Source organism: Aphelocoma coerulescens, chromosome 12 (genome assembly GCF_041296385.1).
Source record: "Aphelocoma coerulescens isolate FSJ_1873_10779 chromosome 12, UR_Acoe_1.0, whole genome shotgun sequence".
Lineage (NCBI taxonomy): Eukaryota > Metazoa > Chordata > Aves > Passeriformes > Corvidae > Aphelocoma > Aphelocoma coerulescens.
In genome coordinates, this window is record NC_091026.1 from 2,743,707 (window position 1) to 2,771,562 (window position 27,856).

Below are 27,856 nucleotides of genomic sequence, written 5' to 3' on the forward strand. Positions count from 1 at the left end.
TGAATGTCTGGGCTGTGCAGCTGCCAAAATACAGAATGCAGAGGTCAAGGTTCTGTTCCATTTGCAAAACAACCCAAACACTTGGAGGATGCAGACGTTCAAAGTGAACAAATCCATTCCTTGCACGCATGCTGCTGTTCCCTGACTAGCAGTGCACTGATTTTATCTTCTTCCTATCAATCCTGCAGGCAAAATCAAACAGGGAAGAATAAACTTTATCATCTTAATTTTCCCACATTGTCAACACAGTTATTGCACCTGGATAGTTTTTCATATTTGACTAGAAAATAGTCTTAGTATATGTTTAGTTAAAAACAAGCTACAAATCTTCTCAACAGAATCAATTTAAAAGACATTCCGTGTTTAGCAATCAGACCAAAAAGAAGTTATTTCACAAAATTAAACCAGTTAATCCCTGGGGTCCTGACAAAAATCTTTTTGCTGAGTATGAAAATACAGTTTTCCACTTGGAAGTAGAATCTGGGAAGACCCAGTGAGTAAAACAGACTTCAAGAATACAATTTTAAAGCAGAATATTACTTTAGCTACAGACACCGCTTAAAGCTCTGAGAATTTTTAGGATGTTCTTCACAACAAACGACTCTGGATGTCGCTGCCTCAACAAATACACTTGCAGCAGTGATACAACTTACTGCTGATATACTTCTTTTCCAGTGACTACAGCCCTTTAAAAGCAAGCTTTCAATGCCTGTTATCCTCTCTGCATTTATTGAACCTAGGCTAGCAGTGCAACTGTAGAAAAATAAGGATATAAGTCAGACTATGCACTGAAGACGTGCCTCAGGCTGCTTGAAGTGGCAACGCTTCTGACAGTCATTGATGCAAAAGTGGTTGGTGTGATGCTGGACAAGTGATGCTCAGCTCCTCCAGGCTCATCCAGACGGCAAGAACAGCACAAAAATATCCCTCAGTTATCTCCAAGCAGCCTCAGCTGCAAGGAGTCGTGGCTGAGGGCAAAGCTGGGGTGCCTGGCTGAAGAAAATAAAGGAAAAAACCCACTGGATCCAACAGCCTGGCACCAAGCACGTTACCTAAAATAAATAAGCTTTTTGGCCCCTGGTCCCTGTCCCCAAATGCCTTCTTGGAAAAAAGAAAAATTTATCTCTCTCGACTCAGTGGGAAATGCCATTAAGTGGGGAACTAAACCCAAACAAAATATGAACTGTGCATTGTGGGGAAGCAGCAACAAAAATGGTGCATTTTGGACCCAGGAGTGAGTTTGTTTCTGAAGTTTACTACCCAGGGCTTTCTAAACAACACAGCTTCTGAAAGCAGAGCCTTCATTAGAGCAGGAAAACACCACTTAAACGGCCAGGCAGAAAATGGCTGAATTAAGCTCTTTTTCCCTCTCTTTAATGGTAGTGATTCTCAAAAGATTCAAAGTAGGTTAGGGGAAGAATAAAACAGCTATGTTTCTAGTGTCTACCTGACAACAGCTTTTGTAGGGGTGAATAATTACATGAAAATCACTTCCTTTCCACCTCTCTTTGGGATTTCTGTGGGTTGCTAGGCAGTCTCTCTCCTACCTTCTGCTAATGTCACTTCCAGAGGGCTGAATGCGGTATATTCATTGGGAGAATGGAAACTCGGGAGAAGCAGGACCTAAATACTCCGAGTTTTGTTTATTCATTGCTGCCTTTGGAGCCCAACACTATAGCTGGGATCACTTTACAGATATTGAGTTGCTAATTTCCCCAGGGGCTGTTGTCAGCCAAGTACCACCCAGTTAAAATGGGACAGGACCTTCTTCAGCACCGGAGCCACACCAGTTGCTTGTTCCTGTGGCAGCATCCAACAGTGGAAAGTCAGGTGCTGGAGCAAAGCATGCTGAGGGTCCTTCAGGGATGTACAGAAGGAATTCTTTGCCTCCCTCTCACTTCTTTTCATGAGGGAAATAATGTTTGTTATGAGACTGGTTTGCTTTCCTGCACTCCTTAATCCGAACTTTAGGGGGTATCTTGGTTGCCTTGGTGTGATTCCAAGAGGAGCAGCCACAACAGGAGACAGGGAAGAGACCAGAGACTTTGGATTCACTTCCTTGTCAGCATTTTCTGAGGGCAGGATGCCAATCCCTTGAACTATGTACCAGTTTTCCACTGCTTTACTTCTGGAAGATATGGTAAGGAGAGGCCTGACAGTTCAAGGTACAGAGAATATACAACCGTGTAAACCATGAGAGTGTTCACAGAGAGGAGGGGACATGAAATCCTTCCCTGGGAGGGTGGGCAGGCCTGGCACAGGGTGCCCAGAGCAGCTGTGGCTGCCCCTGGATCCCTGGCAGTGCCCAAGGCCAGGCTGGACACTGGGGCTTGGAGCAACCTGGGATAGAGGAAGGTGTCCCTGCCCAGGGCAGGGGTGGCACTGGATGATCTATAGGATCCCTTCCAACCCCAACCACTCTGTGATTGTGCATGGGTTAAAAAAAAGAAATAAACTTTATCCAAAAAGTCCCTCTCCACTGCAGAGTGCTGGCTGAGAAAACTGGGGCTGGAATGCTCCCTCCAGAGAGCAAGGATGAGTGGCTGTGGGAAGGGCAGCAACCGAACCCAGAGCAGGGTTCTGAGAGATCCAAAAATTGCCTTTGGTTTCCAAACTCCAGTTTCAGTCTCCTCAGTGTGAGATTCTCTTTGATTCTGGCCTTATCGGTGTTCATCCTCAAAGTTACCTCACTCTGCCTGGCACAACAGGAGACAGGGAAGAGGCCAGAGGCTTTGGATTCACTTCCCTGTCAGCATTTTCTGAGGGCAGGTTTCAAATCCCTTGAAATGGGTATCAGCTTTCCATTAATTCAGTTCTGGAGCACATGGTAAGGAAATGCCTGACAGTATAAGGTACACAGAGTATTCTGGAGATATAATTCATATAAAAACACTTACATCCTTATCATAACATGATTTGGGGGGGGGGGGGGGGGGAAATGGCATCTGTAACAGTTCTTTTGTGTCTGAGGTATAGGAAAATAAAATTGTCTTCAGTGGATTGGTAGCTTAAATTTGGGAATATGGCAAGCTGGAAATATTTTTAGAAAGGTATCAATATTTAATCACAATATCTCTCTTTAAAAGTATGGATAAGAGGCAAAGCATCATTAAATCCCAACATCTCTGGGGAGCAGCACCTTTGTCTTCACTGACTTGTTTCAGGTGCACAAATTCAGGGCAGGAGGATGCTCTGCATTGTTCCTCTGGGATGTTTCTGTGAGTTCTGGGGAAAACCATCCCACCCTCTGGGAAGATAAAATCACTGACTGATAAAATCACTGACTGCTGAGCATCCCCATGGCCCAGTTCGCTGGGGAGCCCTCTTCCTTAAAAGCATCAAAAGTTCTGCCTCCTCCTACATTTTCACTCTATCAAGCTTCAGGCATTTGGAAATAAAAGCATTTCTTTTTCCTTCTGTGCATGATATGGAAAAAGCACAAAGAATAACCATTGCCTTCCTTTCTCTTTTCATATTTCATGTATTTCTGTGTATATTTCATGTATTTCCAGTGTCCCAGAGACACCAGGATTTACCAGGTCTGTTAATGTCATTTCCTATAAGTGATAAATAAAGATGCTCCATTTTTTAAAATAAATGCAGGAAGTGCAGGCAACTAATTTTTAAAATGAGGGTGTTGATTAATGTTCCACTTTACTGAAACACTGCCAACGAGTGCTCTCAGGATGAGAGATTTGGCAGCTCCCACATCCACCATAATGCACTCACAGGAGTTCCAAACTATTTACCCTCAACTGCATTGAGGCATTGATGGCAGAGGTGACCCTGATTAATTCTTGCACTGCTCTGAATCCAAACCAAGATGGTGTAAAGGTCTTTTTTCTTCAAATATTTTAATTGTGTGACATTTGCCATTTGCCAGAAAGCAGGGCTCTGGGGTGGGTTTGGCTTTTTGGCTTTTAGGGGGAGAGAGGAGATTTAGCAAAGGTAGTGGGGTTCCAGCTCCTCTCACCAACTTGATCCCTTCAAGATATCCAGTTTTTATGACAGATCTGCCCAATTGTAATATCCCAGTGACAAAAACCCTTCTCCAATGGCTTTTTATTAGCTCCTCTTACTCTCTTTAGTTTGTCCTTCAGCATCCTTGAAGCCTGAGGAACAGTGGAGATGGCAGACACAGCACTCAGCTGTGATGTTTGAATTCTTTGCAAAGGGGAAATGTTTTGGTTACAAATCATTATGCAAAGACTTCACTCAGAAATGAAGAGGAAGCTCTACTTGGGTTGTATAACATCAGGTGAAATGTTATTTAATCTTTCTTTAAAAATAATAATTTTCCAGAATTCTTCTTAAGCCACTTGAAGAATACTTATCTATGAGCTGAACTTCTAACAAAGGATCCAAAAGGAACAGTTCAAAACAGAAGAAAATGGAGTTATAGAAGCATGAGGATGTTTTGATTTAAGTTCTTCCTTTTATTGAAAACAGCCTCAGCCTTGTATAAATATCTGATACCAAGAGATCCTCCCAGAGGATCAGTTTATTTTGGGAACATGGAACTCCTGCCTGCAGAATGAACCATGTGCACCACCAAAGAAGGTCACACATCAAAAGCATTGTTTTTTCCCCAAAACACTGCAGTTGCCTCCCTTCAGAGGAGCCTGTTTTCTCTCTGCTGCTTATATGGGGAGTGAAAACCACTCCACCAGGGTTTTTCCTGCTCTTCAGGAAGCCCCAGTGATTTTCAGTGAGTCCTGAAGATCCCAGACTGCTTCAAGTCCTGAAGGTTCTACTCGAGCTCCAAATTTTACCCCAAACATCTTTAATGTCTAATTCATCATGTGCAAATTTCTCTGTTTAAGATAAACCTACACTTAGCACTGTGCAGTTTTAAAAAATAGAAAAAAGAAAAGGATGCTCAGAAGAGAAAGAATCTGCTGCCTCACTACTGAAGGCTTAAAATTTTCACATTTTTGCATTTCAAACAGGTGACGCTTCTGCAATGTTGGGGCACAAAACTCAAAGGAAATTTTCCTATCAGTTTCCAGGAGCCTGGATTTTATCTTGCTAGATTTTACAGAATTGGAATTCATGAAAACAAGAAATGCAGCTAAAAGACTGCTTTATCAGCTTCTTTCCCTTGCAGAAATATTTCTCAAGCTAAATTAAATATGTGAAGATTTTATATATATATATATATATTCTGCTACTCTAATGCAGCATTTGGCAAATTATGGGCTTGAGGACACAATATGCAAAGTAAAAATTAAAAAAAAAAACAACTCATCCCTTACATTATAAAGACTTTAAAATTGAATTGGTTTGGAACAATCAAATGTGTGTATTAAAATTATCATCTAAATAAAAAACAGCCTGCAGGCATTGATTTAAATTTTCTAAGCAGTAAATCAAAGTTTGTCTCACCAAAACTTAACTGTGTTCATTAGAGCTTTGTTGCCCTCAGAAATCCCTCAGAGGACAAAACAATTCCCTGACTGCCAAAGGATCCCTGAAGGTGGCAGTGGGAGTTGGAGACAATATGGAAAAATAAACTTATACAGCGACTCTCCCCTTGGATAAACTGTCACAGAGACACAGAAGTTCCCTGCCAAGGTCCCTGCATGACCTTAGGTGACCGAGGTGTTAATTGTGCCTTCGGGTATGCAACAAACACTGCATTAACTCCTGATAAAAACCCTGGAGAGTTTTGTCAAGGGATATCTGGGAGTGATTTGGTTTTGCATACCTATAATACAGATTTTTCCCCGGGTTGCATCCTGCAGTGAGCTCCTAACAACTCCACTTTATTCCTTGGATGAGGATGTGACCAATCCAGGGCAACACCAGCCCCAGTGGAAACAGCTCTTCTAAAAGGTGTCCTTCATGTTTATATATTTTTTAAATTTGTTTGTTCTCGCATTTCCTGCAGCAGCAGCTCCAGCATTAAAGGCTGTTTGGGGCAGTCAGTGCACCAAACATTTCATTCCCCTTCCCTCAGATCAGAGCAGATCCTTCCCTTCCTCCCTGTTGGGGAAGATGGCACTGAGGCTGAGTTATGTTTTTCCTGCCCGCAGTTTCTGCTCACGCACCTTCTGTTGTCAGAGCCTGCAGCCAGCAGGTGGTGGAGAGGGGATCTCTGTCTCCTGCCTCCATGGAGAGCAGGGGAGCAGTCCCAGAGCACAGCTCCCAACTCCAGCCGCTGCCAAAAGCAACCCCAGCCCGAAGGCGAACGGAGCTGGAGTCGGCAGTGTGGCCCTGCCCGGAGGGAAAGAACAGATTTCCCCTTCTCAGCTCCCCTGGCACAGTGCCCTGGGTGGGCACCTCCACGCTGGAGTCTGGCCCAGCTGCTGGAATGGTGCCACTGGCAGCTGCGTTTCGAAAATTGAGAAACCAATGGAGTTTCTATAGCGCTACCAGTGCAGAACTCATCTCCCTCTCTCTCCACAGCCTGCTCCTTCTGTGCCTTCTAAACTTGGAATTGGAAACAGCACAGAAGCTGCTGGTAAAGCTTAGAAACTGCAAACAAAAAAAGATAAACTCCCTCCAAGAGAGATTATTGTTCTGAAGGGTTTTTTCAAGCGGTCAGCAACCACGTGGTTGAAGGTGAAGGAAGCCTGGTTTTATATTCAGAAACACTTTGGAAAAATCTGTCACTAAAAGCTCTTTAGAAACTTCAGCAATTGTGGTTTAAGAAAGTCACTGCTGGAAAAACCTCTAGGGAACAACCTCTTGGAAGGCCCTAGGGGACAAGCTGACCACAAGCCAATGGTGTGCCCTGGAGCAAAGTCCAGCAGCATCCCGGGCTGAGGATGAGGAAGAGTATTCCCAGCACCCTGAGGGAGGTGGGTGATCCTTTGCCAAACACCACAAATTCTGTGCTAGGATCCCAGTTCATGAGTAAAAGGGACTTACTGGAGCCCAGTGAAGGCTCCAGGTTGAGGGACTGCTGCATCCAACATGAAAGCAGAGGTTGGGAGTTGGGACTGCTCAGGTTAGAGAAGACTCAGGATTCTTGTGTATAAATAAATGTGTATAAATGAATGTGTATAAATGAATACCTGGTGGGAGGGAGTAAAGGACAGGGAATCAGTGTCTCCTCAGAGGTGCTGATAGAAGGACAAGAGGCACAAACTGAAACTCAACAAATCCCACTTAAACTGAAGAAAAAACTTACAGAGAGAGTGGCCAAACCCCGGAACAGGTTGCCCACAGAGAAATTGTGGAGTCACCACCCTTGGAGAGCTCAGAACCTGACTGGATATGGACTTTAGGGGAGTGGCAGTGGGTTTATGGTTGGACTCCACGATCTTAAAGGTCTTTTCCAGCCTAAGTGATGCCGTGGCCCTCAACAACCTGTTCTGGTTGAACCTGCTTTGAGGGGTTCTATTCAAACAAGAATTTTCTGACCTGCTGCCATTTGCTTCACCTTGTTTTACAGCAGGAACACAGAGCCTGCCCTGCAGGATGGACACCCCAGGGCAGGGAACCTCCTCATGAAAGCTGGACTGATGCCTTGAAGAAACCAGCCAGAACCCCAAGTTAAATCTGGACTCTTGTGTTTAACAGTTCGCAATTGGCTCATCCGTAATTAATGGAATTAATTGATACTTTCTGCCTCCCACATCCTCTAGCAGCGAGTTCCACCATTTAGTCATTCATTGTGTGAAAAAGCACATTCTTTTGTATTTTTCTAAGCCCACTACATCTCCATTTTTATAGACTTTTGCCAAAGCCAAGGCAGGGTTCCAGGAGGACCTCCTGAGTTCCTGGCTGAGTGCCACCCAAACAGGGAATGGTGCCTTGGCTGTGGAATCAGGAGGGCTGTGCTCTGTTTCCAGGTTTGACAGTGTGTAAAAGCTTTTTTTCTTTATTTTTTTTTGCCTTTTCACACAAAAACCTCACCAGTGACTGTTGGGTGTGTAGTGCCCTACACTGCTATTTAATGAGCCTCACAAATGAATACAAATCTCTGAGCTGCCACTCCAAATACTCCATTTTCTACAATAGCACCAGAACCATGGCCCAGCTTCTGGTTATTATCCACTAAGTAACTCTATTAGATTTGATTTATTTAAAAAACCCAATTTATTGCCTAAAGACCAAAAAGAAAAAGGGAAAATGTTTTTAATTTAACAGAAATGTCCCTAGAAAGTCCCTCAGTGTTTAATAAACCCATTAAAAGGCCAAGTGACAACTTCTGACCCCACATTCTGCTGCACAAAGAAATGCTTAATTGAAGGCAGCATTGATTTCATGCTGCCCACAGAATAGTCTGAATATTGCCCTTCACAAGCATAATAAAAACTGAGAGCTTAGGCAGGATAAATACTAAAGACACAATTAAAAATTAATTATCTTTTCTAAAGTAAGCTCAAAACAGAGAAATGAAATCTGGGGCAACGTATTCTTCAAATATTGGTCCTGACACTATGGGTCAACAATCCGAGAGGACAGACAGGAAAGGATTTAATTTTGTTCTAATTTAATCCCATTTCAGTCACTCAGCCTTCCTCAAAGCTCCAGATGTGGACAATTCCATCCCAACTCAGCAAAAACTGGCCCAGGAAATGATGAAAATCCATAAAGTTAACCTAGAGCATGAACCACTTTATTAAAACATCCTTTTTTGTTTGAGAACCGTCATTTTCTGTTTAACACGATTTAATAGGACAGAAAGGATTCAAATTACTGTCAAGAGACGGAAACAAAACCATTTTTTCACTTCAGCTACAAGGGATACTTATTTAGCTACAAATACATAGCAGAAACACGTTCAGTCAGTGCAGAGGTCACCCACTGTCCTCTTTTTATTGTTGCAAAACCAGACAATAGTGGAAAGGTTACGGCAACAAATTCCAATTTTGATCTAGGCAGTAAAAATGCATCCCAATTCAAACAGCTGGAGCACAGTGCCATGGGAATGCTCCCCAAAGGTGGCCTTCTCTTCCCACTGTCCCCACAGGAAGCCTGGGAATCCCAGCACCTCTCCTACCCCTGCCACGTGCCCTGGCTAGGGGTCACCATAGGTCAAGGACACCCCCAAGGAGCAGCCAGAGCTGGAAAAGCAATAAATGTCTGCAGGCACCACTTAAGGGTGGATGGATGTGTCCCCTCTGAGCATGGCAAACCCGAATGAGTTCCAGCATTACTCATCTCCCTCAGTCAGAACAATTCTGGGGAGCAAAGGCAGGAATCCACCAAGGCCACCTCACCACTGAGCCCTCAGCAGATCAGTTCTGTGGCAGCACAAGCAGTGAATTGGTTCAGATTTCATTGCAGTGACCTCCTCTGAAATGTAGGTCACAAAACCTTATACATTTATTTACTGCAGCCTCGAAGACTCCATATCCACAAACACTAACTCTTATTTCTTTTTTTTCCATAGCCCCATCCCTGAATTCCAACAACGATAAACTACTGAGCAAGCAACACTCATTAATTTTGGCATTGTACAGAATTGTAGAATAACTCAATTAGCTTTAAATTCATCTCTCCCCACACTCCCAGCTCTTATGGTGGGAATCCCACAAGCACAGCCATCGAGGGTGTGGGACCACAAGTGCCAGGAAGGCATTTGGGGTGGTACCTGAGGGACAGGGACAACAGGGATTCTGTGGCTGAGCGAGCGCAGCCGCAGCTCTGCGACTGCCAGGGCAGCACTGCAGAGATGATAACTCGGGGTGGCCCAGCTGCCTCTGCCTCAGAGTTAATTGCTGGTGAATGCTGGCTGGAATTTGCTTGGAACCCACCCAAGAGCTTGGCACCCACCCAGGCTTACGTGCCAAGAATCTCAGAGATCACTCCAGCAAGCTCAGAGCAACAATTTGTCCAATCAATCTCAGATTTTAAGATTTCTTTTTTTTTTTTTTTTTTTAAGGGGCATTTGGGATTTGTGGTTGTTCTCAGTTACAAGTTTAGGGAATCTCACATTCCTGGGTAAGGAGCTACTGACAGAAAAATCAGAATGAGCTTTTATGAACAAATACAAGGAGGGATGGAGAAAGACAAAATAATAACGCAGATTTGGTTTAGACCTTCAGGCACAAGCTAGTGTTCTCTTCCCTGTGACAGATTTGTCTGGGAGAAGTTAATTAGGAAAACAAACAAAGCACTACTGATATCCTGGGCTTGTTTTAAAGGCTTATCTGAAATGATCAAAGAGCTGATTTAGGGGTGGTTCCAACCCAAAAACATCCTTGGGGTCATGTCTGTCCCTCAGAATCACTCCTTGCATGTTCCCCCTCCACGTGAAGGACCTTTGGCTTCTGTCTGATCCCTCCAACCTACAGCACTCCCTACACAAGATGGAGAAAAGACAAAAAGGGGCTGTGGTTTGGTTTATTTCTTTCCCTTTCTCACTTGCTGAAAGCTCACTTAGTGTTGCATTCTTCAACTCTGTATTTTGGAAATATGCACTCATCTCTTACTTTTACTTGTAGGAACTAAAGTAAAAATTTAAGCCAGAACATAAAATTAAAAAAAAAAACAAAACAAAACAAAACAAAACAAAACAAAAAAAAAAAAAAAAAAAAAAAAAAAAAAAAACCACAAAACCACAAAAACCACCTGAACTACTTAAAAACTAAACAACTTTAAATTCTGCAGATAAGGGGAGTTATAGAAATACAAAAATACATTTAGCAGTGATATGCCTGTATTGAAAACCATTGGCTGGTCAGTGTCAAAATGCACAAGAAAGTAAATTAAGACCTGTGTTATTTAATTTCTGCCTGATTCACCCAAGCTGAGGTGTCTTGGCTCTGGCTCTTGGGCATTCCAAGTGCTCCACAGGGTCAGGGCAAAGAGGAATTTCTGGGACTGATGAAATAGTGGGGAACCAACCCACACTTCCAAGACACATCTCCCTCCCCACGCTGGAAGAACAAGCCCTGCTCAATTTGATGACCCTGGACCACCTCACCCACTTTGTTGTGAAGATCAAATTACCAAACAGATCATTTTAATTTGTAATCCCTTCTCCTCTGCCACATTTTCTGCCCTCATAAGATAGAAACTCACTGAGGGCTGCTTCCCACCTGTACACTTTTCAGCTCTGCCATCATTTCCCACCTCTGGTCTGCTCTCCTTCATGGCTGGATAAACAAATTCCCGGAGGCCCCTGGGCTGGGAAAGTACCAGCTTTCCCTGGAGCTTTTTGTGAGCATCCCCCAGAGTCCCCATGTTGTTTTATTATTTTACACAGAGGGATTTAGAGCATTTGAAAAGCCCGAGTTGTTTTTAGAGTGGCAGGAGCTGTACACCCAGCTGGAGAATTTTAGTAAACAAGTCACTCAGCATTCACTGGAATTCTGCTGTGAGCCTGGGCCTTTTTCAAGAGAGCTGGGCAGTGGAAAATCTTGCATTTAGAGCTGGCAAAAACGTAAAGTAAATCTGAGATCAAGACAAAAAAAGCGCTAGGATAATAAAATGTCATTTAGAAACTGTGTTCAGGACCTTGCTTCTTGACATTTGGGGCTACTGAAAGTACTGACATTGATCAAATGTTTAATTTTGCAGCAGAATGAAGCTTCAATTTAATTTTGTTTGCAAATTTGTGTGAAACATAAAAGCATTTAGCCAGAAACTGAAAGGTTATTTTGACAAGCCAAATGTTGTTTTTCCATTTTTTTAAATGAAGCATTTGATTTTTAGTTCCTAAATAAGATATTGTCTCCAAATGTAATAGTAATTAAAAATTTAAGAAGTATTTTTATTTTAAACATTTTAAGCTCTGGTCTGTGTGAAATGCTTTCTGTTTGTTCTGCTAAAATATCCATGTGCAAACAGAACTTGAGTGCAGAATCACCAAGAACCAGATCCCACCTCCCATTCTTTTGGAGTTCAGCTGCACTTTTTTTTTCCAGTGTTCTCTGGAACTGACCCCAAACAAGTGAGAAATCAGTGAACCCTTACCCAAACTACACCCACATCTGCAGATTTCCTGCCAGGTTTGTAACACCTTTTCTCAATGCATTTCATTCCCTCTCTGCTTGAGACACCCAAACATTTCCTTCCCTTTTCCTTATTTACAAACCCAAATTGCAGCAGCAGTGTGGGGTTGGCCCTGGTGGGACAAAGCCCATTTTATTGCCTCTCTTCCCCAGTGACATCAAAAGCTGTTCCAGCAGCAGGTTTGTGGGGTGCACACTCTACTTTTTTGCTCAGCCTTTTTCCTGTTGGGTTATTTTGAGAATTCTGCTGTTACCCCAGTTCTAGGGCAGAAATAAAAAGTTTCAGAAACACCAGGGGGATTAGAAAGCTGCTTTTTTTTTTTTTTTTTTTTTTTTACAGGTCTTGAAAGAATAATCTCTAGGAGCACTCAACTTTTTAAATAGCAAATTCCAGATTTCCTGCGAGCAGCACGTCATTCCACCAGTGTAGTAACCTCATCTTTTGCTTTTTTCTCACATTCCTCTGGAATAATGGGATTAAGAAGAATCCTACTAGCAGTTCTTAAAATAACTCCATATTTTCCAGTGCCTCGATTCATGTGGCAAAATAAACCCACTTGTGTCACAAAAATAGCATGGAATGTTTATTTGCTTCACTTTTGACTCCCCCCACTGTGTGCAAGCTCCCTTATTATTATTTCCTCATTACTATCCGTCACTTAGATTTTTATTTTACTAATTCCTAATTTAATCTGAAACATGCATTTTTAACAACAGCTTTTCTCTGCTAGCAGGCTGGGCTTCTAAAGCAGCTGACAGGGTCAAGCCATTGATATTATTTGTAGTCCTTTAAATGTTCCAATTTAGGCAGAAAAAAAAAAAAAAAGCCTCTTCAAGTTTCTCTTGTATTTCTTTTCAGGTTCCATCATGAAAACAGTGGGAGATCTCTGGCTGTCATGCCCATACTCCGAGTTAATGTGTGGATCCTGTCTCCCTCCAGTGGCACATTGCACCAGCCATAAAATCTGATATTAAAGAGCAATTAAAGCTTCTCTGAAACGAAGATGATGCCTCTCCACTGGCAGGGTTGCTAAGGGGTTGCAGGGACAGATCCAATGTGGCCCAGAAATCCCAAAGAAATTCCAAAATGAGCCCATTCTTTCAACAAGTCTCTTCTCACTGCCCAAACCTGCTGCTGCATGCTCAGCTGGTGCAGCAAGGGCAAGAAACACAGGGAGAAACCATGGGGAGAAGGAGGCAAAGTATTTGCATGAAATAACACCCCAGAGCAATCAGTGGACCTCAGAAAGCACATTTGTTACATCAAATTAACAGTCACAGCTTCATGCTGTTGAATAAATCAGATCTGTCAGGTGAGCCATGGGTTGTGTTCACTCGCACACCCCAAAAGTTTGTGTAGGGAATTTAGATCAAGCCTTTCCCACAGAATACTTACATTTACCTCAAACCTTTCCACTTAAACATACACAAAACTTTTGCACTTAAATATACTTAAATATACCCAAAATATCCATACAATATAAAAACTGATGTGGTGAGCAAACACTGAGCTGCTCCAGGCACCCCAGAGAGCTGTTTTTTGTCACAGGAGAAGCCCCTGGATGTCTTCATCCCATTCTTTTGGAATGTGTGTTCCCAACCAGATTCTGCCAGAGAATGGGATGCAGCTGCCTGGGAGCAGGGAGGATGCAATGTGTTCCCAGGTTTGCCCTTCAGGGTTGATTTGGGGAAAATGGGAAATCCATCCCAGGAGTGATTTGTGGCCTTGTTAAACACCTTTCACTGCATTTGGGATTAGTTGCTCTCCCTACTCTTTAAAGCCACATAAACAATCTGTACTGCAGAATCTGCAGGATATATTAAATTAAATAATTCCTCATTGAGGAGGTGATAAACTGCATTGTAGGAAAAATATCCCTAAGCATCTCACTGGGCTGTATCCTGGACTTGCCTTGCAATTTCAAACCTCAGTAATTTGTAATGATGGTGCAAACAGCAGACTCGGAGAAGAATGAATTCTTTTCCCAGTTTAAATTTGAAAAGTTTGGGTAGGGGATTCCTTTCACTGAAAGAACAGTTTGAAATTTAGTTTCCTGCTTGTTCAAAGGTCCATGTAAAGGGGGAGTTGTTGTTATACAGGTAATAAATTCAGCTGAGGATTTCCAACCCTGCAGCCTTTGCATGGATTTCTGACTTTCACTCTTGCTTTAATTCACTGCAGCTCACACCTGGTTCAGACAGTGAGTACCTGATGAGGGAAACAATCCAGAGAATGGGAAGAAAGTGGGAGGAAAAAGAAGAGTAAATTCCATACCCTAAGCAGAACTGCACCGGTGTCACAGGAGCTGGACATCTTCCTCCTCTCACTGTTACTATTTTTTCCCAATTAAATTTTTGGGTTTTTTTTTTAAATCGCCGCCCAAACTCTTATAAAAGTCAAAAATGCAGTAAACCACTAAAGGGTTTACTGACTTATTTGTTAAAAGTCTGGTAAAATTCAGGATATTTGACCTGTCTCTGAACCATTTTTTCATGTACTATCCTTAAAAACTCACCAGCCTGTATTGAACGTATCCTACAGAGCAGTTTCTCATTACACTGTAAGTTTCTCCCTTAGGGAATCATGGAGTCATTAATGTTGGGAAAGACCTCTAAGATTGCTACCTGTCACATTTCAAAAAAATAAAAGCACCCAAAAATTCCCCAGCAATCTGAGATCATTTCATTGCCCACATCTGAAAAGTCCAAAGTTTCTATTGTAAGGATCAGTAGGCTTAGATGCAGGACAGGTCTAAAATCCACTGCTCAGCAACCTGGATTTTCTGAGCATGAAAGCACCCAAATAGGAAATCACCATTTCTTTTACAACTTTTTTTTTTAAAGAAAGCAGAGCCCCAACATTTATGTTTGAATGCAGCAGTTTGCTCCACTTTCAGAGGCAGAGAAGAGGATTTTCCTCTGCCTTGGAAAAAGGCTTCACTGGCCTCGAGGTGGCGACAGGATTGTGGATTCCAAGGCTGCAAATCCTAAAACTGAATCAATCTGCATTATTTCTTCTTCCTAAAGGAACTCAGCATCCCTAAACTTTGGGAATAAAATGTTGAGGGAAGAGAAATTCTCAAAAGCTTTTGCAATTTGGGTTTTCAGATCAGGATTTAAGGAAATATCACCTCCACACCGGGCCAGTACTCCCAAATGCCTCTCAAAATATATATATTGTAATTAGATTAATTGGAAAGAAATTGGTTGCAGTTTTCATGAGTAGCATCTTTTTTTAATTATATGGTTATGTATATGCTGAAACAGAGAAAAATCATGTTAAGGAAGGAAAAACCACCACAATAATCTCGTGCTAATACAAAAATTAAGGAGTATGCCATGAAAAATTACAATTTTCAGGGGGAAAAAGGATGTGCATTTATTTGAGAGTGATTTTCTACCAGAAAAAAAAAGGTGTTTTCTCCAAAAGAGATGTACTAAAATGCTCTTTTTCTCTACAACCACACGTGAAAGAGCCCAAATGCCATGCAGGAAAAAGCATTTTTTGATCCAGAGGGCAATGCAAGCAAGAGGGGGATCTTTGTAGTATAAAGTCTCTCCAGAGTAAGTGGGTTTTCAGGTTAAGCTGATGCTCATTGCTGTGCACTCATGCTTTGGTGCTTATTTCCAAGAAGGAAGATCCAGTGGGCTTCAAGCCAGTCAACCAAACCTCAGTGCTGAGGGAATTTATGGGAAAGGTCCTCTGGAAGCCCTTTCTCAGTTGTCACCTGCACATCCCAGCTGCCTAAAAGAGAATTCTCCTGGCTGAGCTACCAAAGAATTGCAGAAATCAGAAATCTTATTGCAGTTTGAATGTCTTGCCACTGCAAATAAAAGAGCTGAGGAATCTAAAATCAATTTAGCTGTGATGGCTCCGATTTTCCTGGGCCTGATTAATTTGGCATCATTCCTCATGCTCAACATTCACGTGAGAGTTTATCAGAGATAAGGTACAACCTGTATTCTTTCCACATGGAAATGGAAATTTGTCCAAGATTTTGGGAAGCAGCAGCTGTTTGGAGGAGTGTGCAGTTCTGTTTGTGTTGATAGATGCTCTAGTGCATATGTTCATCAAAACAATTCATATTTTTATAATTAAAAAAACCAGCAAGTTGGCCAATTTTTGGCATGCAAACATCCAATAAACAAGAGAGTGTTATTCTTATTTTCCTCCCCATTTTAACAATCCCCTGTTACAGCAGGGGTTACACTGATGTGTGTGTTTTTCCATGTCATATCCATAATGTTACTTCCTGACCCACCAAACTGCCACATCTGCCACTCCCTCACCCACTTCACCTCTTCCAGGCACAAATGTTTGCAAAATCCCCTTCCAGAGCACCAAATGTTTTCCCCAGAAAGACTCAGTGAGCACCACACACAAGTACAATCACACACTGAGTGCCTTAAATCTGTCGAGGGACAACCAGAACCATATTGTGAGCCAGGCTTGCACACAAACCCCATAACAATCCCATTAACTTGCTGAAGCACTGCTTCTGTGTGAGTTATTTAAGCTATAAACAGCACCTGTATCTTCCAGATTAGGGCAGAGGGATGTATTTCAAGCCAATTTGAGCATGAAGATTATTGAGACCTTTTTGTTGATGAAGCAAAACACTTCTGAGGCTTAAATACAGCTCCAGACTGTTCCAGCTTCCACTGCTGCTGCACAAAGTGATTGGTATGAGCTCTGCACACACTCAGGACAGAAGATGGCATTTTAAGAGCGAGAGGATTGGGGCTGCTGGAAAGATAAAATATAAAAATTAAATGGAGAGCACAGCCCTCGGAGGCTGAGAGGAGCTGCAGAGATGAATAGCTGCTCACAAAGCTCAAACCCACCGTGGAATGCAAATTGCACAAAGACAAAAGAGTCGAGGACTTCAAACTAAAGTGAGCCTTGAAGAGAAACTTCATTTGTTTAATCCCCAGTAAACAGAGCTGGCTGTGGGGTTCAAACACCTCTCTCCTAAAGCAGACCCAGCACCCTCCCTGAAATATTATTGAAACAGGCCCGCAACTGAAGGGGAAAGCAAGTTCTGCTGGTACACATGATTTATGCTTTGGCATTGCAGAGTAAATCAAAAGAAACAAGAGTGAAGGTGGGAACTGGAAGCACGAATCTCCAGGTAGTTTCAGCTGTGTTCCTTGGCAGAAAGCTCTAGAACCAACTGACAAAAGTTTTGTGGAGTCAGGGGGGAGGGTGGGTTTATCCGAATATTTGTGGGTTTGAACATTAAATTCTACATTTCTATAAAATGGAGAATGTCTCTACATCCATCTTATCACCATTAAAAGTTGTACTAAAGCTGAACCAAAGGCTATTTTTAAAATAAAAACTAGTTGTGCCAAATTCTGGTTTTAAGTCTGAAGAGCTAAGCTTCCTCTACTTCTTGAAAAGTGACTAGAGATTGCACCCATTACTCTGGAAGCTTTCTTCAAGTTTTGAATTCACTATTCTCAACGACATATTTCAGTTTTGGTGGAGTGGCATTTTTCAACACAAAAATAATTCTTAAAAGCAATTTAGCATTCATACCCCGGTTCAATCACCTGCGTTGGTGTTCACCATCTCTGGTATGGCACATTTTATTCCATCTGCTTTCTACTAAAAGGTGTTCAAAATGCAACTGAAGAGCAACAGCTCAGCAGTGAAAGTCTCCCTGAACCTGAGAAGGAATTGGCTCCTTAAAGCAGCCACTGAGCATTCCCAAAAGGCATTCCAGCCTCACATGTGTGGGACAGACAGACACACCCCACGTGTCCCCCAGTGCTTTGTGCTTCCCAGGCTGCTCCCACCAACGCCGTGGGCTTTGCAAATTGTCATGGCAACGACGTATTTCTTTACAAGTGGCAACAGGATAGTAAATAGGCATGTAAACCCTCCTGGGAGCTGGCAATAATGTGCCTTAAGCTGGCAATAATGTCCCTTAAGCTGGCGTGCCCTCCCTCAATGACAAACACAAGCAAGGGTGTCAGTGGCACGTGGAAAGTCCAAACGCAGGGCAAAATCCTGTTAGCAGCCTCTAAGAAAAGCCCTGGACAAGGGAAGGAACCAGCACTGAAGCAGCAGGACTGAGCCCTGCTCATAGGAGGAGTTCAGTTCTGCCACGAGGAAAGGCGTGGAGAGTTGGGATTGTTTGGCCTGGCCAAGAGAAGCTTTGGGGTGACCACTGTGGCCTTGCAGTGCCTGAAGGGGCCAACAGGAAAGATGGAGAGGGACTTTTTACAAGGGATGGAGTGACAGGACAAGGGGGAATGGCTTCACACGGACAGAGGGCAGGGTTAGATGGGATGTTAGTGAGCAACTGTTCCCTGGGAGGGTGTGAGGCCCTGGCACAGGGTGCCCAGAGCAGCTGTGGCTGCCCCTGGATCCCTGGCAGTGCCCAAGGCCAGGTTGGACCTGCCTTGGAGCAGCCTGGGATAGCAGAAAGTGTCCCTGCCCATGGCAGGGGTGGCACTGGATGGGCTGTAGGGTCCCTTCCAACCCCAACCATTCCAGGACTCCCCACAGTCGCTGCGGGTGGAGCAGAGCCCAGCGTGTGGCACAAGATCAGGGCACCCTGAGCACTGCTGGGGAAGGCAGGGGGCACCTGTAGCTGCCAGCCCCACACCCCGGGGTGAAACTCCAGTTCAAACTGGGCAGAACGAACCAGTGCCACCCCTGTGCTGAGCTAAACACACCACAGACAATCCTTGTCCCGGCTAAAAGGAGTTTGGGCACCCAGGGCTCAGCTGGAACCAGGCTGGATCCACTGCGCACTGAGCCTGTTGTAAGGTGCAAACAAATATCTGGGAGTGTGCCAGAGAATCCTGGTTTTCCCTGTGTTCCAGGGCTAATTTCTCAGGTGACCTGAGGCCACCTCTGAGCAAGGTGCAGCTGGAATTCCACAGCCAGCACTGACACCACTTCCTTTCCCACCAAGCCCTTTCCCTTCACCCGTCCATGCTGACACACAACACCACAAACATTGCCAAGTCCAAAAGACACAACATGATCAAATCTTCATCTCAAATTTTCATCTAAAATTTTCATCTAAAATTTTCAATCTTTTAAATGAATCTCTTTTTTTCTGTTTCTTTTTTTTTTTTTTTCCCTGTATAAATACTACTTGTTTAAAGCAAACACCACAGATATTTCTGATGCCTCGAGGAAATTACCTGAAGGAGCCGCTCTATTGTCTTTTGTGACACAATACATGTTTAAAGTAAGCAGAGATTTAAAAAAAATTACACTGACACATCTTCAGTAAGCAGATTAAGAAAAATCATTTTGACAAATATTCCCAAATTCCCTTCTGTCTCCTTCTCAGGATCCATTTAATAATGTAATAGCCTCAGGAGAAACACTGTATAATGTCTTTTACAGTGCCAAAGCAGATCAGTAAAATGCTGTCTGCAACCTGTCAGGTGCTACAGAGATTGTGTCGTTTTCCCCCTTCAATATCACACAAACTATGTCCAATAACTGTTTTAAGGTACTCATCTGTCACTGGGAAAGAACCAAACAACTTAATCCATTATTTCCATGTTCTACTCTACTCTGGAAACAACAAAACAGGCAGAGATCCTGGTTTGAGCACTTTGTTCCTCTTTGGTTGCATGCTCTGCTATGAAGACAGCAATCCCCTGAATGAACAATTTCTCTATTAATGCTGACTGAGATTTAGATCTGGAATGACCAAAGAACCATAAAATGGCTAAATCCCAGTGAAATTTGTTCCCATTGAACTGCTGGCAAAGCTCTTGTCCCTCAGTGGCAGAAGCACCAACTGCAACTGCTTCTGAAAATCCTCATTTATCAACCAAAGTACTCTCCAATTAAAAAAAAATAACCTGTTCCAACACGCTTTACAGCCCTATCCCCAATTCCAGAACTCCAGTGAGGAACAACTCCCCAGCAGTCACCTGTATTCAGACTTCAAAACCAAGAAGCTCTTGCAGTTTTTCTCAGTCAGAGAGGCAAATAAAGACACGGCCCATGGTCCTACCTGTGGGTCAGAGAGCCGGGAGATGTCGGGATAAAGGTAGAATTTGATCCCCTCGGAAGCGCCGGGTAACGTCACCCCCCGGATCAGGAGGATCATCAGCATGATGTAGGGGAATGTGGCTGTTACATACACAACCTGTAGGAGGAAAGAAACATTAGAAAAGGATTTTCTTCCAGCTGCAGCAAAACCACCTCATTTTCACATCCACTGGAGGAAAAGTGCTTCGGATACCTTTGTGCAGGATTTTTGTCCTGCAGCCATATTCCCTTGTAAACTCTTTAAGTTTTGTGGGAGGGGTCAGCACTTTTTCTAGAGATTGGGACTGTAAGTAATATATATATGAAGTATACATAAGACTGTAAGTTCTCTGTAAGTATAATATTTCCAAACACGGGTACTCATGATAACAAGTCATTAATTCTATATATTATAACAGCACGTGCAATGGATTCTCAGTCACCCCATAATTACTAAACTGGTTTCTCTTCAGACTGCTCTGCCTGCATGTCTGTGCTTCAGGAATAAACATTTCATCAAGCCCAAAGGTTAAATTCTGTCCATATCTCCTTGGGATTTGATAGAGAACCCTTATCATACAAAGCACCTTCAGCAAAATTTCTGAGGTGCTGAACCCCAGCAACTTGTGTTTTCACATGTGGCCACACTTATTTGTTTTTTTCAGAGATCAGTTTGTTCTCTGCATGAGTAGCAACAGGAAACCTGCAAGAAGTCACGTTTTCCAAGGGAAAAATGGAGCAGAATTGGTCTTGTTTTACAATCCCACATCTGAGAGCAGCACAGGGCTATTCAAACTCAGAGAATGATTAAATGATAAATTCCTTGGCACTAGAAATATTTTATTTATGTCATAACCATCTGAAATTTAACTCTATAATTCCCTGTGGCTGTTTCTACCTGTGCAGAGAAGGTTTAACCATCCAAATGTGAGGTGTTATTCTTACATCTCCCTTACACCAGTCAAAATTAATTAAGCTTCAAGAATGGAAAAAAATCATTTGGTGAAAAATACACCCTCAAAAAAAGATGCATTTTAAACTCAGGAGTCCAATATCTGTCTCCTATAAAAATGAAAGGGATACATCAAAGAATGGACCTATGAAAGGATTCTCAAACATATTTTTGTAATTAATGAACTGAAATTTGATTTTCAGACTGAGTATTTAACCCCAAACATTAAATGATGTCATGTGCTTCATCAGGTACACTCAAAAAATGGAGGAACTTGAATTTCCCAGGAAATGGAGACCATCATTCTATTCCTCTAGGTCCCAAATGCCTGAACTGATGAATTCATAGGTCAATTCAATGCAAAATGGGAAGATTTATCCCAGTGCTTACATTTGTTGACTGTTGGTGGGAATGCAAACTGCTATGACTGGCTGAGTTCAAATAGTTCAGACTTTGAGTTCAAACCTTGCCTCTCCATGTTTAGATTTCAAATAAAAAAGGATCAGCAGCTACAGAGAACTAAAAAAGAAACACAGGGGATGGACACGGTCCTGCTCTGAGCCTTAAATTAGGTGGAGAGGATGGAGTAGCCACCTAATGGTTTTCACTTATTTGGCTCTTTGCCAGCTGTTTTTCCCTTTGTTTTAAATCAATAGCTGCATTTAACAGAGGGTAGTCAGCAGACACATCCATGTGATGGCACTGAAGGGCTTGCACCTGAATATCTGTAATGTTTCCTTGCATTTCCTTCCTTCTCTGCACTGCTGTGCAGCACATCCACTGCTTCCTGCACATCCCGGCGCTGCCTTGGAACGCCCCACCTGAGCAAACGCCGCAGTCTGGCAGAGGCACATTCCTTCCCAGGTTGTGCTGGGAGAACTTCCTCTCTCAGCTCCATCAAGGAAGAGCCAAAACCATTCATCTCTGCAGCCAAGAGAGGCCAGGTAAAGGGATCTGTGCAATGCCACAGCAGCAAGGACTGGAACCACAACCTCCAATAAATTTTTCGGCCATCAGGCCGCTCTGCCTCACGAGGACTCTGCCTGCTCTCTGGTTGCCACGCAGGGATATAAACAGAGCACCACTGGCTCAGGATTTCTGGCAATAAATACCCATGCAGATATCCAGAACCACAAGGAAAGGGAGACCAAGGAAGCAGGAGTGGGAAAGATGGAAAGATCCCTCCTTCCCAAGCCCACTGACACTGCTGATAATTGATCTGTGTTGGTGCTCACAGAGCTCCTGGGGCTGCAAAGCTCCAACTGCAACAGGTGAGTGCACTGTGTTGGAAGAGAGACATTAACTCCCGTTTTCCCCCCCTTCCCAAGAGCTCCTGAGGTGAGGCAGGATGGGGAATTTAGGCATCAGTGCCATTATTAGCATCTCCCTCACATCTGTCTGGCATTAAAAGTTTCCTGAATTGTTTTCTTTTCTTTCAACACATCGAACCTCTCAGAATATCAATGTGAACACAACTGTTTCTAATTACACTGCATCCTGTTTTAATTGACTTTAATTGCTTGGTATGTTCATTTGCATCCCAATGCTCAAAATGCTTTTTTAAACCCTTGTCAGAGCCATGCCAATGTTTAAGCAGTTGGAAACAAAATAAAAATTTCTGGCAGGCGATTTTTTGCACCAAGTTCTCCTCTTACAATGTGGTTGAAAGAAAAATTTACAACGATATTTAGGCATACAAGTAGGTGGAAATGCACCCAACAACTGAACTGTACTCAGGTGCTAAACTGAGAGTACATTGGAACCAAAGATCCTGAGAATGGATATTTTATTGACTGCCACGAGCTTTAAGTATCAAAGAATAGGCATTAAGCTGAGTACCAAGTACTCAAAATTTAAATACCAAAACCTTAAAGGGGCTTAGATGTCAGTCCAGGTTAATAAATACATATCTAGGTACCTATGAAATTATTTCTTTAGTGAGGCACCATAAAGATTTTGAGAACTGAACTAGATTTCAGTTTCATCTTTTCATGCCTAAATATTTTAACAGCACAAATGTGTGCCTGTGTTCCAATTTGTCCCCTGGGACTGCTGAATGTCTTGTCCCAACTGAAAAGGTGTTTTTCTGAATGCTCCAGCCAGATCATGCTGCAGGGGGAGGGAGATCTGGCTTGTGAGGATAAGAAATTCAGGATAACCCTGTTGAGAAAAAGGAGGAAGATTTCCGTGCAGTGAACGGAGCCCCAAACCCATGGAAATCTCAAAGCCCCAAGCCAGATTTCTCTCTTCTACAGGACACACCAGCCTGAGCTTCACACACTTCCTCACAGCAGCATGGAGCAGAGAACTTCCCTCCTTTGCCTGGCTCTGGCTAAGGATTCTGAACCAGGATTCCTGAACAAAATATGACTTGGAGGCCAGGAAGTTGCTGGAATTCTCCCCTGCAAGCTGCAATGTTCAAGCACGACAATGAACCAACTGCATTTTATAAATGGCATCAAATTTCTCTGTATGCTTCAGGAAATTACTGGCTTGTTAATCCCTGTCCCCTAAAATCCTCTGTTGCTCCATTGGCCTGCAAACATGAGGAATATCAATGCAGGAATTGCCAGAGATTTGCCAGAACTCACTATTAAAGTGTTTGTGGGAAATCAGACCTGCCCCTGTGCCCTGCTCATCCTTATTTTTCACTGAGTGTTTTCAGCCTAGTTCATTTAACTTTATTTACTTATTAATTTATTTATTCATTTATTTATTTGAAACCATGACCATGGAGAGCTAGAATGAAACCTCCAACTATGCCCACACTGCACTACATTCCTGTGTAGAGAAACTGCTCAGGAACCAAAATTCCACTGAGTGACGTAAGAAGGAAAAAAGTAATTTTTATCCAGGAGGACATATTAGCACAATTATAAAAATATAATTATCATACCACTGCCTGGCAGCTCTGGTCTGACTAGACACACCCAGGAACCACCAATTTGGGCAGGATTGCCATCAAAATTATTTTAATTGTCCCACATGCCATAGTCAACCCAGACTTGGCCTCATTGATGTTTGCCAGTTTCACAAATTCTGATTTCCTAGATGGTACCAGCAGATGATAAACACTGCAAAAGGTTTTCATTTCCAGCTGCCATGGTGCAGTGTGAAATATTCCATGCAGCATTGTTTGGAAAGAAAGGCTTTTGCTCATCTGACTCTACACCATCTACAGAGCTACAGGTGACAACTGAAAAGAGAGATTTTCCACATTAATTGGATTTATGAGAAAAATGGTATAAAGGAATGATTCACAAGGATTCTAACAGCATGTCAAAAGAGGGAAAACGTACGAGGTCCACCTACATTTTAAAGCTAAAATTTCATATGCTGAAAAGAAACGAAAGCAAAAACCCAACAGAACAGCAGGGAAGTGGAATTGTGTAACTGGGATCAACAAAACAGCTGATATTTCAGTTTTCTCTCTGTGTTTTATGGATTTATTCAGCATCACCTTCTGTTTGTCATCTTTGTTTATCCACAGAAGGAATCATGCTCCAGAATAATTCCAGTAAGCCATCCTTAACCAGATTGCCTGTAAACTGCAGAATTCCTTCCAAATGGCCACTGGATCATGTGTGAGTGCAGACAGCTTCACTCCGAGCAGAAAGGAATTCAAACCCCAACAGCTAAGAAAATTTAATGAGATTGGAGGGCTGAGAAATAAGTATCAAAGAGGAAGAATTCACTGGGAATGAAAATTCAATGAGATGAGCCAGAAAAGAGGGGCCAAGAGAGGACACTCGGGGAAGGGATGCGGGAACCTGAGTGATCACAGGAAGCAAAAGATTCCACATGAAATAATAACTGCACAAAGGAATAAACACTTCCAGCACCACATCACACTGAGGTCATTGCCTGGGACACGGAAAAATCACTACCTGGCAGAGCTGTGCAAGTCCCAGGTTTTTTCCACATGGTGGTGAAGGCAATAAATAAATAAATGAAAGCCTGAGTCACTCTGGAATTGTTTCCTTCCCAATGAAATGAGAACTTCACTCCCGAATTCATCAGTCAATTAAAAAAACCCCAAAACATTCTGTTTCATTTTGGTTTGGCTTTCTTTCTACTGAATGGGTGGAAGGGAGATCTGTCTTGAATGAAAAATGCTTTAACAAGCCAAAGTTGTTATTTAGAAGCCTTAATCCCATGTTAAAAATGGGTGAAAAAAACTATTTTCCATATTTTTTTTTGCAGCAAAAAAAAATCCCTTTTTACATTGGGTCTGACTTTATACACTTTTCAGCACTTCCCAAATTCCATTTCAGATATTCTCTGTTCCAAAAACTGTCTGCCTGTAGCCAAAAGGGCCAAAAGAAAGAGAAGAAAGTTCTCTGTTAGAAACCAAGGAATGCAGCTAAAATTGGAAAACAATGAGAAAGCACCAGGGGCAGACAATACCCACGCACAGCAGCAGCTCATTTTCCCAGCTGAACTGAGTGAGCAATTCACTTCCATGATGAGCTGCTTCTCCCCATAAATACTCCTTAAGCAGCATCAAGTTTTCTAAATATGTGTTATTTCCCAGCTAATTCCAACAGCTGGGTTTGTTTCCAGATTGCCCAGGAGCAGTAAAATCAAGATCTGTCTTCTTTCTGCTAAAATTGCTCTTCAGGCTTGGTGGTTCTTTGGATCAGCTCTACAGACCTCCTATTTAATAAAAAAAAATATCAGTGTACTGTCTAGAGCTAATGGAAAGATAGATTTCCTTTTATTCGAGTAAAAATTCTCTAATTAGCAGATCCTGCCCCAAAACATTCATTTGTAAGACTACCAAGAGCAGAATATGCAGACATATCCAGAAATCCCAGTCATGGAGACCAGAACACACAAAAGTGCTCATCTAAAATGTAGAATCAGTGAATTTTATCCCATTATTGCAATCATTTATGGGAGCACTTGCATTTAAACACTATAATAAATAAAATTTAAAAGAAATACATAACAATGGCAAATAAATTTAAGAATAATAAATTATTTTAAAAAATAAATAATGGCAAATGCAGATAACCAGATTAAATCTTAATACATGCACAGCTTAATAATGACCTAATCAGTGAAAAATAATGTGCCAACAGCTTCCAAAAAGGGGGAGTGGTCAAAAATAATGGGCTGGATCCTGAAATAATGTCTTTAAGTCACAGTTCCTTATATTTCAAGGATTCCTTATGGCCTGAATAGGCCTTGGTCAAATTCACAGTATCAAATTCACAGTAAAATTTACACAGTGCACAAATCAGTGCAGAGTAGTTTTTGGTGACTTCTCTGAAGTGGTTTTAAATGTTCACAAGTGAATCCACACTAAACAAGGATCAACCTGAGCTAAAAACTGAGAGACTGTTGGAAACGTTTCATTAATATTATTACATTTTTGCTGTCATTAAATGCCAAAAAAGGAAAGTATTTATCTATTTCATAGATAAATACCTACAGCAAATACAACTCAGGAGCTCAGTGCCTCCTCCCAGTGCTTCCTCAGTCTCCAAAATTATATTTTCCACACTCAACATTAATCCTCCACTCACCAACTGTTCCTAGAGGAGTTATGTTGATGAAAAAAGTGAAGGCTGCACCAATCCTCAACACCAACACGAGAATGTGCTCTCCATTTGTTAGAAAATGTGTTCCTCACGTTGTTTATTTGCTGTTACCACACTGCTCATGCAAAAATCCCAACAGTTGTAAACACAGCGTCCCCAAAATAACTCTGGGAGGCAGGGGAAGGTCTGTGGTGGAATTTCTCAAAAGCAGAAAGTTGCAGGAAACCTTTAGGAAAACGAGCACTACAATTTGGCAAGCAGACACAGCTCTCCCTGTGTAATATAAAAACAGATTTCCAGTGCTAAAATCACAGTGTTATTGTCCCTGGCACCTGGAATGAGTTTGTTGGAGGTTTCTCCTTTAAAAGCAGAGGATGTTTTGGGGTTGGTGGGGTTTTTACTCAGAAAAGACCATTGATTGAAGTTTATTATTTTATCTCCACCATAAACAGTGGTGATAAAGCAGTGAAATAATGGCATCCTATAACTAAAATGTGGTTTTTTTGTTTGACTTTCAAGTGCACAAAGAGAAAGAGCTGCCCTCTGGCTGTGGGCAGGGAGAGGGGGACTGACAGGGAGGAAGCAAATTTCAGCATCTTGGCTGAGCTCATCACTGCAAGCAAAGTGTTTATGTAGAGCTCCCATCAAGCAGGGAATTTGCAGAGCCACAAATATCTCAGAATTAAAGACTGCTATTTAATCAAGTAAAAGTCAACTTTAAAAATCAATCAGGAAGAATTTTAAATATAAATTAAGCCTAATTAATCAACTGAGGGTTGGGGGTTTTTCCATTTTGTAAAGGTCTTTGAAATGTTCAAGCTTTTATAAAATAAAGCTCTTCCTTTCCAGAACCTTCCAGGATTTTCAGACCTCTCAATGCTATCTAGTTTACCTTCAGAGACAAACCACATACAATGAGTTACATATACCCCCAGAAGTTTGCATTTTGCTCAAAAAAATGCTTAATATGGGATGACTATTCCTCATGACAACCCCATTTCTGTGAAAATAATTTACAGTTGGCCAGAGTTATCCCACAGGAGCACCTGAATTTCCAGTTGTGTAACTGGTTCTGCACAGGCAGAAATGAGGATTCAATAAGGCACTATGTGATTGGCATTTTTAGTTATTCTAGACAGACCTGCCAGCTCTCACTCCTTAGGTCCTGACCCACCTTAAAGCAGAGAGAGATGCAAAGGTCAGAACAGGGCAGGAGGTGATTTCTCCTGTCACTCCAGAACGTGTAAGATCTTAAATGCTCATTGGAATGGACCCCGAATTTTTGGCCAACTCATTCTCCTGATGCAGGGCTTGTTTTCCCTCTGACTCTTCCTGGAGAACACAGAACTGGGTTTCCTGGAGGAGTGCTGTCCTCATGGAATTATCAGATTCCCTGAAATGATTAGTTTCACTGAATCAACGTTTTCCAGGAAAA

The 27,856-nt window shown here is 42.3% G+C and overlaps 1 protein-coding gene across 22 annotated transcripts in view; it reads right to left on the bottom strand.

Annotated features, from left to right (window-relative positions):
- SLC6A11 (solute carrier family 6 member 11) overlaps window positions 1–27,856 on the bottom strand; it is a 98,349-nt gene that overhangs the window by 22,780 nt on the left and 47,713 nt on the right. For all 22 annotated transcript variants that reach the window (XM_069027939.1, XM_069027937.1, XM_069027932.1 and 19 more), the window contains one exon: window positions 19,907–20,041. In XM_069027939.1, the coding sequence (XP_068884040.1) occupies window positions 19,907–20,041 (135 nt within the window). The remainder of the gene's footprint in view (window positions 1–19,906; window positions 20,042–27,856) is intronic.